Source organism: Pelophylax lessonae (assembly GCF_965119305.1).
Source record: "Pelophylax lessonae genome assembly, chromosome: 1".
Classification (NCBI taxonomy): Eukaryota; Metazoa; Chordata; class Amphibia; order Anura; family Ranidae; genus Pelophylax; species Pelophylax lessonae.
Genome location: NC_138768.1, coordinates 117,448,339 through 117,461,142, shown reverse-complemented (window position 1 = coordinate 117,461,142; position 12,804 = coordinate 117,448,339). Strand labels below are relative to the sequence as shown.

The 12,804-nt window shown below is 43.3% G+C and overlaps 1 protein-coding gene across 1 annotated transcript in view; it reads right to left on the bottom strand.

Moving 5' to 3' along the window:
- CENPK (centromere protein K) overlaps nt 1-12,804 on the bottom strand; it is a 153,125-nt gene that overhangs the window by 125,758 nt on the left and 14,563 nt on the right. The window contains exon 3 of the mRNA XM_082269108.1: nt 11,458-11,595. Within this exon, the coding sequence (XP_082125234.1) occupies nt 11,458-11,595 (138 nt within the window). The remainder of the gene's footprint in view (nt 1-11,457; nt 11,596-12,804) is intronic.

Sequence of the window (12,804 nt, the reverse complement as noted above, 5' to 3'; positions counted from 1 at the left end):
AATTTAGAAATTGGGAAATTAATGTATTTTTAAAAGTTTAGAAATATCTAGGACCTCAATATGCACATCTGCAAGCTGTAACTGATGCTGCTGAGAAGTCAAAAATGAACACTGCAGTAGCATGTGTAGTACAGGGGTGTTATCTCCCTTATGGAATCACTGCCTCTTGAAATCCACTACAGCCTGTGTCCTCATGCTTTTATGGGAGGCGGATCATCCATCAATCAAGATGTGACATCCCACCCACTGTGTTCTTTTTTTAGTTACTGGGCATGGAGAGGAGTGAGGGACTTAGGGTTGTCATTTAGGATCCGTATACATGCCCAAAATGTGTGATGTCAATGTCATGTGACCTGAATAGCTCAGATAAAACCAGGAAATGTTATTTTCAGCCATAGAGACCAAACTGAGCACGTGCAGCTGAACTACACTTACTGTGTCTTATCTGGACTTGTCCACAGTGAAAGTGCAGGAGGGGGAGGATCTGTGCATACAGGATCACACAGCTTTTTTACACAATGCATAGAATTAATCACAAGTTACACAGTGAGTATAACAAGCATGCTATTCTGCATCGACAGATTTTACGGTTGTGGGTTTAAGAACACATTAAGGTCTATATTCAAAAAGGAGATTGGCCTGTTGTTCTGGCATAGCTTGGGATCCTTTCCCTCCTTTGAAATTATATATGTAAGCTCTGAGCAAGTAGATTGGGAAGGAGGAGCCAGATCCTAAAGCGTTGAGGGCCTTGATGAGGTATCGTGAAAGAACCTGAGTGATTTGGGTTATTTTTAGCAAAGAAATGTAGAATACATTTTGGCCTAAATTTATAAATAAAAATGATTTATTTGCAAAATATCACAATAGAAAATAGGAAAACCTTTTTTATTTTTTATTACATTTTTTTGCAGCCCATCAGTATCTCCTTATCAGTGCCTATCGGTGCAGCCTCATCAGCGTACATCAGTAAAGATGTTAAAAATATTGTTTGCAAAATTTCCTAGAAAAATGTTGTTTATAGTCATTATATCTGCCACACAGTCAAGTCACAGCATGGTGAAACATGCTACCATATCCGTCCGTATGAACCTGCAATTCTAATAAATTTTTTCCATTTACTACATTATTTTATGGTGCAACTGATGATCTCATAAAATCAGGGAAATTCGATTATAATGGTCATCCAACCAAAATTGCATGGTTGAGCTTCAGGTAAGAAGACTTTACATTTTATTACATTACATCATTTTTATTGTATCTGGCACACAGGCTTTTTTCTAGAAAAAAAACATCTTTCCGTGACAAAAGTTGGATGGGAATAAATAGTATAGCAGAGCCAAAGCCATTATACATCAGGCAGACTCCCAATGTGATGACAACTTTACAGTCTAATCAAGGCAGGTGATTTTTATTTTATAACCATTATATGCAAGTTTTTATAACTACTCACATGTCTAGATTTTAAAGCACTCATCATGGAGGAACAGAACTTAAAATTTAGGACATTTTCATAACCACCAACATAGATAAGAAAGACGTGATCACTGTTCTTTGCCATGGGGTTTTAATGAAAGAAGAAAAAAAAACCAAAAAACATAATCCTAGAAATGTGTACAACTTAAAAGGGAAATAATAGTTACATAGGTAGAAATTGGACATAAGTCCATCAAGTTCAAACAATAGAAAAATGAATAAATTAATACATAGAAAATCACCCCAATCAGAACTCTAAATGTACAGTTTACCCAAATAAAAGCAAATTTTGGCAGGCATTCCAGCAAAGTGAAGGTCCACATGGATAGGGCATTAAACTGATCAGTACAAAAATGTCCTGCATGTTCCTAATTCTAGCTCAGCAGATCCTTAGGTGGCCATAAACTTAGCGATTTGTGATCAGTTTAGATATGAGCAAATACAAACAAGCAATTCTATATCTATTAAAATATCGAAAAACTTCAAAATAATTATGCTCTTAGTGTTACAAATAAAAAATATAAATACAAGGAAGCAGCACTCTATATTAGTCAGAATACAGCAACTGACATAGACTAGATGAAAATTAGTTGCGCAACTATTTTCATCTAATAAAATATTGAAAAATGTTTCGCACTTTGCAATCAACTGAAAATGTTACCGTAATTAAAAGAAAAATTGTGAGTAATCTAAGTGATTTAGCCTGTAAATGATTTGATCTTTGCAGTCATTCAGCGAGGATGCTGATTACATGTAGGTCATTTTTACATAAAACAGAGTTACTGGCTGAAAAAAGGATTATACCAGGACCATGGTTGTAGCGCCAACCATTAACCCAGTATAACCACTTTAACCTTAGTCCATTTATAATTGGCTTAGGATGTGTTGATTTTAGTTTCATTTTTTTTTCCTCTTTATTTTCATTTGGTGATCCAACCAGTAAGTCTAATATTTTTCCATCTTCCTTTAATAGACCAAACTATCCAGAAAAAGTGTAACACTGATGGGGTGCTTTCAATGGTCAGCTTTTATTCATTGATGTAGCTTGGTGTAGATTTTATTCATCCCAAAGGGAAAAAAAATATTTATGTGGACATTCCCTTTGCTAGAATGCCTGCCATATTTGCTTCACAGGAATGTTTACAGATTCATAATGGGGGTGTGAAGCTTACTTGAGAGTCTTGGGTTCTGGTGGTTTCTGTACCTTTAATGAGAATGATGCTACCTCCAAGTTATATAAACTCTCAGCAGACAATAGGGTAATCCAGAGACAGATTAGCAAGGTCAGAACAGATAATGTCATGAACAGAGTGCAATGCCAGTGTAGTATAGATCGTTGACATGCCAGAGCCCTGGGCTTCTGATGTTTAAATAGAGCGCCTGAGGAATCTTGGCCAATCAATGAGGAGAGGAGTTGCTGCCAGAGCTGGGCTTGTTGGCTGGAAACAGATGTGCTGAGCATAGCGAAGGGTGTTTGGGGGTTTGGCCAGCAAAAAAGTTTTTCTAGTGATGGAAGCACAGCCTGTTGGTGGGTCACTGGCCTGTTGCAAAGTCAGAGCTGCAGGCTGCCGGGAGGCTATTAAAGGCAGCTGTCACGGACAAGGATACCACGGATACAAGGATGAGGTAGGCCGGCCAACAAGTGAGGTATTGGCGTACATTACGTGACCTAAACACTGGCCGATTGCTTGTGAGAACCCCAAGTTTCCTGTCTGGAGATGGGTAACAGCCATAAAACAGGATGCACACTCTAGCCTAATACTGCCATCAGATGTCAAGGATGTGGGCCCATGGCGACTAGCTAAGCAGGTTGAGCACCTTGCTTTGTGGTAAAGAAATAAGGGAGCTTATGCTGATCAGGTGAAACTAGTTGCTATACAGTTGTCACAGCCTGCAATATCTCTGGCCACCACTAGAGGGGGACTCCACTAGCTAGCTGGAAATATACACGGCAGATAACAATTTTGCGTTCAGTCTGGTGTGCTCTAAGGGCTGGGGAGCAGCCAGGCAATGGGCACACATTTCAGAGATTCCCAAAGCTAACCAATGAGCTGTAATCCTGGCAAACTTTACCTGTCTCACTGCCCTACACGCTCTACCATATACTAGATTCGGTAGCTTGGCACCACCTTTCAGTTTGTCCGTTGACTGGTCTATTGGCAAACGTACATACACACAGATCTCTGGCAGATTTCAAGTGGGTTGCACGAAAAAAAAAAAAAACAACTGACAGCTGCAGTCGGAGCCACTGTACTAACCATGCAAAGTTAGTGCAACGATTTCCCCCACTGAGTTGTGTACTGACAGGGGGTCAGCCAGACCAGAACACTCCGATCAGCGCTTTTTGCCATTGCCGTTCGGCTGTTGGTTTTCCAGCATACACATGGGCTGAATGTTGAACTTTTTTTGCTTTTTTAACCCGTCGTTGCCTCCCATCATTTGGCCCCTGTACAGGGGTTTAGCTTAGTACACAGAAGCCACTTTTTTCATTTTGTAATGTAATTACGGTACCCCAAACATTGGTAGTACAAAAAAAAAAAGACATAAGAACATACAGTACATTTATTTCTGTTCTTCTCTTCTTTTATTTTAAAGCCAAATTCTGTAACAATTTTGAGCAATATGGTTTTTCTTACTGGAGGGAGCACACCAAAAAATTCAGCAATCCCTCTTCTTTAGAACAGGCTTCATGCAAATTACCCTGTCCAATATTTCATGCTCTTCAATTCACTGAGGTATGGATGTAAGTTGGCCTTTGGCCAATCAGCTCTGGAGGTGGGTGATCCTTCAGCCCCGAAGATAGTGCTTACCTTTCTGAAGTGGACATAGGCTACATGGACCCACTTGTTCTAATTAAAATCAGGTATGTGATTTCCAACATCAGCGCTTCAGCCTAGTTCCAATGAGTACAAGCAAATAAAATATTTTGTTGGGCTCAACTAACTGTAATGTCACCAAACTGACACTTTCATTATAGCAATGCGGGTTTTCATAACACATCTAATATTTTTACATGTTTCACTCATAGATGAGGGAACAACACAAATAATACAGTGAGAATGTCACTTTCATGCTAGGTTGGTTTATATACATTTTGCACTCTATAGTCTCTTTAAATGGCTATAAAACAATTGGATTTTTGACTTACCATAAAATCCATTTCTCTGATGTTCATTGAGCAACACAGCTCCTGCTATTCATAACCATTGAGTTATACTGCCCCACTACAGGAGTAGGACACTAGGCAGAAGAGAATTCTGCCTACACCCATGGGCAGTCCCAGTGGGTATACTCTCTCTCCCTGCTATAGCCACTCAGTTTTGTTACAAGCAGTGTCAGGAGAATAACACCACAGGGGGGTGGGTTTCTGTGTCTGTCAATAAACATCAGAGAAATGGATTTTACGGTAAGTCAAAAATCCCATTTTGTCTTTCGCTCATTGACTGAGACAGTGAGGGATGGGAACAACAAAAAAATTCCCAAGGCTAAACATTAGCCAACCAGGCAACAGGAGCTCAACCAAACAACTGGGGCCCACCTGAAAAAAAAAAAAAAAGAATACACCCTCAAAGAGGTTCAGGTCAAGGGGGGAGTTATTTCTTTTGTGCACAAGGTGAGTAGGTGTTGCCACCGTCCCTAAAGTATATTGGGGGTTTTTTGGTGCCTCAAGCCAAATCAAGAGTGGGACTTTATGGGCAGGTAGGTACAAGTATTGATGTGTATGTATACAATATATATAATAAATAAATATATACAAAAAATCAGAAATATATGGTTCCGCAAAAAGATGAAGAAGTCGAAAACAATAATTTATTTACAAAAATAATAATTTTCCAAGTATATTGGATAACATAATGGTGAGTATAGTGCTTGGGGTAAGGAGCCCAAGTGTGAGAAGGTAGAAAAAAGGGTTGATTCCAAGGAATCAGTGACAATGGTGCAACAGGTGACAAGTTTTGGGATTTTTGGGCTGTATTTCAGTAGATGTTAAAAGGACTTGGTGTCCTCCCAAAAAGGTCCCAGTTTTCTGACGCGTTTCGGCTCACAGGCCTTTTTCAAAGCTTAAATGTCACTCAGAGTTTGTTCTGTGAAAAATAAGGTTGTATTTAGGTTTATTTTGGGGCCTTATTTTAGCCAAAGGTAAGATACACAAAAAGTAGAAGATTATTTCCACATACATTTATGGTGCTGGCGGCTAGTGCGTCAGGGTCCCTTATCCTTATTATGGTCACAGCGGGATCAGGTTCTGCGCAAAGACCTGGAATAGGTGTGGATGAAGAAACAGAGTAATCCTTGGATGCTGTGTGTCCAATTATATGTCTTTGAAGTATATTTTAGTATTCAAGGTTTTTTATATTATAAGGTTTATTATAAAAGTTTTTTGACCACTTACAGTTGCGGAGGTTAGTACATGCTTCCTCATTGGGGCGGGGGGGGGGTTTTTTGGTTATTCCTCCCTCTGACCGTGCCAATTGCCTGGTCTACAATGTATAATAATAAGGTGGTCTGTTACATGGCTTATCATTGAAATTCCCAGTTAGGTGAAAAAGTGCTTGCAACAGTATACATGGTGACTTGTGGTTGAAATTTTATTAATGAATAGGGGTTCCCCTATGTAACTTACATTTGCATGGTCTTTAGTAAAGCAGGGTTGTTCATCCGGTCAGCGCAAGTAATGTCCGTCTCCTTCCTCCTGTTGAGGAGAAGTGAGAGCTGACTGTTGATCCCCGGCCTTTTAAAGGCGTCCGCACATGCGCAGTAGGTTCTGCATGTGGGACGGCTTAGACTCCGAGCGTGACGTGGCGTCTTGTGTAGTAACCTGCGCTTGTCAGATGCGCGCGCAGGTTGCCACGGCTCGTTGGGAAGGACGCTCTCTGGCCGCCAGCACGGAAGAAGGTACCCTCCTTCCCAAGATTGGGATTGGTGGGTCCCGGGCCGCCCCTACATCGGAGTGTAGGGGCTACCCGTGCTGGGTGTGACTCGAAGGAAGGTGGTGGGCCGATCTGTACCGCCGACAGCCATAGTCTATGTATGTGGAGTATCACAATATGGGTGGATAACAAAAAATGGGTCTTTTTTAGATTAAACAGAGTACATTAAACAAACATGAAAAAAAGGATCATGTAGATACAAATATGGATAAAGAGGAAATGTAAAACAATACATAAGGGTAAATAAAATAAATAGAAAAAGATTTAAAGCAGTAGGATATATTGATCCCACTTGGGGGTGCCTGATGGATCAGCACGGAGCAGTCTAGACATCTGGGCACTCCAGGGTCGCTCCAGGGCCATGCCCAGCAGGGTAAGGTATCACTGATTGGTATGTCAGTCCAGGGATAGTGGGGACCGGTGTATAAGACATATTGAGAGTTCAAATAAAATCGGTCAATGTATGGGTATCAGATATGGAGTGGGATGGATGGATGGATGGATGGTATATTTATTTTATTTTAGGATTTAAATACCATAATCAATGTAGCGGCTGTAAGGTTTAGGACACAGTACATAGAGATATATAGATGTTAATGGCTGTTAGTCCAAAGATGATTAGGAATTGTTTGTTGATGAAAAAAGGAAAAGTTTTTATGGAAAGATTTTTGATTTTTTAATCTTTTAATCTGTCTTTCCTGACGAAAAACCCTCCAAGAACGGACGAAAACTCTCGTTCTCGTTTAGTCCAGGTGGTTTTGTGGCTTGGAGACGTCTTATCCACCTCATCTCCATTTGTAGCAATCGTTTGTTCCAATCCCCCCCTCTACACGGTATGTGTATCCTTTCCAGGGCTGTAAATATTACTTTTGGCATTATGTTTTTGTGGTATTGTGCAACGTGTCTGCCGAGGGGTACGTAAAAACTTTTATAATAAACCTTATAATATAAAAAACCTTGAATACTAAAATATACTTCAAAGACATATAATTGGACACACAGCATCCAAGGATTACTCTGTTTCTTCATCCACACCTATTCCAGGTCTTTGCGCAGAACCTGATCCCGCTGTGACCATAATAAGGATAAGGGACCCTGACGCACTAGCCGCCAGCACCATAAATGTATGTGGAAATAATCTTCTACTTTTTGTGTATCTTACCTTTGGCTAAAATAAGGCCCCAAAATAAACCTAAATACAACCTTATTTTTCACAGAACAAACTCTGAGTGACATTTAAGCTTTGAAAAAGGCCTGTGAGCCGAAACGCGTCAGAAAACTGGGACCTTTTTGGGAGGACACCAAGTCCTTTTAACATCTACTGAAATACAGCCCAAAAATCCCAAAACTTGTCACCTGTTGCACCATTGTCACTGATTCCTTGGAATCAACCCTTTTTTCTACCTTCTCACACTTGGGCTCCTTACCCCAAGCACTATACTCACCATTATGTTATCCAATATACTTGGAAAATTATTATTTTTGTAAATAAATTATTGTTTTCGACTTCTTCATCTTTTTGCGGAACCATATATTTCTGATTTTTTGTATATATTTATTTATTATATATATTGTATACATACACATCAATACTTGTACCTACCTGCCCATAAAGTCCCACTCTTGATTTGGCTTGAGGCACCAAAAAACCCCCAATAAGAGGTTCAGGTCCTCTTAAACAGCAGCCTGCAAAACCTTGCGACCAAAGGAAGCATCCACAGATGCCAACACATCCACTTAAAAAAAAACCTTGTAAAAGTGTGCATCGATGACCACGTGGCCACCTTGCAAACCTGCGTCACTGACGCCTGATGACAGAATGAACCACCGTCTGTCTGATCCATCTGGAAATGGTCGCAGAGGAAGCAGAAAACCCTTTAGGCGAAGAACCACCTTATCCCTGTGAATCACCAGAAAGGGTCAACGACAGGATAACGCCGCCACCAAAAAGCCCACCTTCTAGGACAGCGTAAGCAGGGGAATCTCTCAAATATTTTCAATGGGAGGCTTCTGTAGAGCTAAAAGCACAAAATTGAGATCCCAAGGTGGCAACGGAGCTCACACTGGAGGAACCAAATGTCGGACATCCTGAAGTACGCACCAGGGAGTGTGTAGCCATAGGTCATTGGAAGAAAACCGCAAAAAGCCGACACCTGGCCCTTGATGGTACTCAAGGCCAACTTCTGTTCAACCCCCCCCCCCCGTTGAAGGAAGGTTAGGATCCGAGTCACAGAGAAGGAGCGAGCATGAACCCCAAGCGACTCACACCACGCAATGTATGTCTTCCACGTACAATGGTAGATCTTCCTAGAAGTAGATTTCCTAGCTTTCAACAGTGTAAGAATCACTGAATCCGATAAACCTCTATCCTTTAGCACTTGGCGTTCAACAGCCAAGCCGTCAAAGCCAGCGACTGTAAAGCAGGATGTAAGAAAGGTCCTTGGGACATCAGATCTTCCCTGAGAGGAAGCTTTAAAGGAACGTCGGCAACCAGCCTCACTAGATTGGCGTACCAAGCCTGATGAGGCCAGTCCGGAGCCACTAAGATGACCGGAATCCCTTCTGCCTCGATCCTGCGTCTGGGCAGAAGCTTGAGAGGAGGGAAGGTGTAAATCAGCGATACTGACCCCCACAGGGCCACCAGCGCGCGTCTGTGGCGTCCGCTAGAGGATCCCTTGACCGAGCCACAAACCTCTCCACTCTCCTGTTCAGTTGAGACGTCAAGAGATCCACCTCGGGGGTACCCCACCAGAGACACAGCTGATGAAAATACCTCCAGATGAAGGGACCACTCCCCTTGGTCCAACGCCTGCCGACTGAGGTAATCACCTGCCAATTTTCCACCCCGGGAATGTGTATGGTGGAGAGGGCTGGAAAAAAACATTCTGCCCACCTTAGAATGCCGGCTATCTCCAGAACCACCAGGACACTTCTTGTGCCCCCTTGGTGATTGACATAAGCAACAGCAGTGGCATTGTCCGATTGAATGCGCACTGGACAACCCTGAAGACAATTCATTCAATGATCCAGACACAGTCTAATCGCTCGGAGTTCCAAGACATTGATTGGTAGTCTGGAGTCTTCCAGTGTCCAGATCCCCTGAGCAGAATGCTTGCAGAGGACGCCTCCCCAGCCAGACAGGCTGGCATCTGTGGTGACCACTGTCCAATACAAGGGGAGGAAGGATTTTCCCCAGCCGAATCGCCGGAGAACGAAACCACCAAATCAGGGACTTCCTCGTTCCGCGGCTCAGCCGGATCAGATTGTTCATAGACTGCGGAGTATTGTCCCATATGGTCAGAATCTCCCTTTGCAGGGACCTCGTATGGAACTGTTCAAAGGGAACCACTTCAAAGGTAGACACCATCAGGCGCAGCACACGCATGCAAGTCCGGAGGGATGACCATCTGTTGGACAGCAGGAGGCGAATTGCAGCCTGCAATTTCTGGAGTTTGTCCAGAGGAAGGAGCACTCTGGCTAAGGCTGAGTCCAGAGTCAGGCCCAGATAGTCCAGCTTTGTGGACAGAGCCCGAGCATACTTCTGAAAATTCAGAATCCAGCTGAACTCCTGCAGAGTTCGTATTGTGAGATCAAGGTTTTCCATCAGAGCAGAGGGAGACTCCGCCCGCAGAAGGAGATCGTTCAATTAGCCCTGTACCACGATCCCCCATTGGCGTAGCAATGCTAGCACCGGGGCTAACACTTTTGTAAAGACCCGAGGAGCAGAGGCGAGATCAAAGGGTAACGCCACAAACTGATAATGCTCCTTTCCCACAGCAAAGCGGAGAAAACGCTGGTGACTGGCACATATTGGAATGTGAAGGTAGGCATCCTTGATATCAATAGAGGAGGGGAAATCTCCCTGATGCAGGGATGCCACCACCGTTCAAATGGATTCCATTCTAAACTTCTGTACCCGCACAAAGCAGTTGAGCGCCTTGAGGTCCAGGATTGGACGCACTTTGCTTCCTTCCTGGGGACTGTGAACAGGTTTGAGTAAAAACCCTGAAAAAGTTCCCGAAGTCGGAACCGGGACAATCACCCCTTGAACGAAGAGGTCTTGTACTGCCCCAAACAGGCCCTGTCTGGGGACAGGCGCAAGTTGGAAGGAAAACAAACCTTACCGGGGACAAGAGCGAAACTCAATCTTGTAGCCAGACCGAATGACTTTGTGGACCCACTTATCTTGCACCAGGGAAGTCCACAGATCCGGAAACCAGCCCTACCCAATACAGGTGAGGGAGCACCTTCATGCTGAAGGAGCCTTATCCATGGGTCAGGAGGGGGGCAGGAGAGGGACTCGGCAAGGGGAGGTGCCTGTGGGAAGGAGGGGAACGCTGGGGTCAAAACAGTCCCAAGGAGGGGCCCACGTCCACCCTAAAATCCTCCAGGGGGGGGGGGGGGGACTACTCACCCTACCAGTAACCAGGCAAGCACCGCTCCAGACAGAACCCCTCTCTATTGAAATGGGGGGTTGTCGGCCAAGAGGAACACTGCGACTCTGGCCGAGACCAGGTCCTATGCGACCTCGCAAGGCATTTAACTCGCAGGCCAGCCCACGTCCAGTGGGGCTATCTCGCGGCCGACCTAGAGCGGAGCTGAGGTCTGCGCGCGCTCGCTGGCCAGACTGGGGTCACCACTAGATCTAGATTATCCAGCCCGTCGCCCAGTCTGGCAGTTGATTGTAGATCTCACAGAGAAAAATCCAGGATAAAAAATTTCTATCTAAAAAGAAAAAAATTGCCAGGACCAGGAGATCCCAGCAAATAACTAGGTCCTTACTCATGACTAGGCGGAAAAAAACTGAGTGGCTATAGGAGAGAGAGAGAGAGAGAGAGAGGGAGTATACCCCCTGGGACTGCACATGGGTGTAGCCAGAATTATTTTCTGCCTAGTTTCCTACTCCTGTAGGGGGCAGAATAACCCAATGGTTATGAATAACAGGAGTTGTGTCCGTTAATGAACGAAAGAGAAATACATTTTATGCAGTATTGCTAAAAACATTTAAAAATATCTAAACATTCAGATGACCAACTACTAAGCAGAAACATACCTGTTTCATTTCTGTCCAGAGGTCTTCACACTCCTGTATTACCTCATTCTTAGCTTCCTCGCTAACATTTGAGGCAGAATCTAGATCTGGGGGTAGCTCATGTTGATATGAGGACATGTGCCGTGCAAGCAGCTCTGTCTGGAAGACAAAAGAGGCCAGTAAGGAATTCAATCCACCAATGTCAGCCAATTTCTGAAAAGAGGACAGGTGGAATTATCCTAATATATAGGAGGCTTTTGCCATTGGACGTTTTCCCAGCATTTAATATTTATGTTTAAAACACAGAAAACCAGAGAGTGAGAAATCAGAATTGTTAAACTGGCCATACACCGATTTCATTTCAGGTGTTTTCTGCTGAATAAGCTGAAATATGTTCTGTGGGTGGCCCTGTCGGCACCATCCAACTCAACAAAAGTCTTTCAGGCAACTCAAAACTTTCAGTCAAAGTTCCCAGGTACAAAATTCTCAGCCAAACAGTGCCTGCATCCAATCAGATACAGTCATTGTTCAGGTATTGTGACAGTCATGTGTGTCGGCTGAAAGGATACACGAACAGGAATTGAATATTCGTCCTCCCATGCTAAACAGGAATCAAATTACTTATCTTGTTCAGGCTGAGGGATTGAACAAGAGAAATGCTTATGTGCATGGCTAGTTTTACTGTCTTCTTGAAAAACTAAATTATCTTTAACTTAATTTCCAGGATTGCTTAATGAGAGATAGGCTCCACCCACCTAGCACAGGAAACACAATCCACATTAGTTTAAATACAGGTGTGAGACAGAGTCCCTCAGTAATAACAAATAACAGAAGGCACAGCATACATAACAGGACGGGAAGCAGCACTGTCTTGGAAGATTCCTGGAAAGGTAATAACTTTGTTTTGTGTTGTCATCTTCCAGGATGGCTTAATGAGAGTGACATTATAGAAACCATACCTGCTAGGGAGGGGCCACAGACTGAAGCACTTTTCTCCCAAAGGCCTGATTGTTAGAGAATAAGAGATCCAGATGGTAATGCTTGAACAATGTCTGGAAACTTGACCAGGTGGCTGCTTTGCAGATTTGGATCGGGGTAGCTTCTGCCCTTCTAGCCCAGGACGCAGCCAGGGCCCTGGTGGAATGGGCTCTGAGATTTTGGGGAGCCGAGAGCCTGGCAGTTGCATAGGCCTCCATTATTGCAGCCTTCATCCATCTAGTGATGGTAGTTTTTGAAGCAGCTGATCCTTTTTTGTGTCCCGAATATAGTAGGAATAAATTAGGGACTTCTTTATTCTGTAGTACACTCAATGTAACATAATAAGCACCGTCTTACAAAAACTTTATGGAAATTTTCCTCCCTAGGATT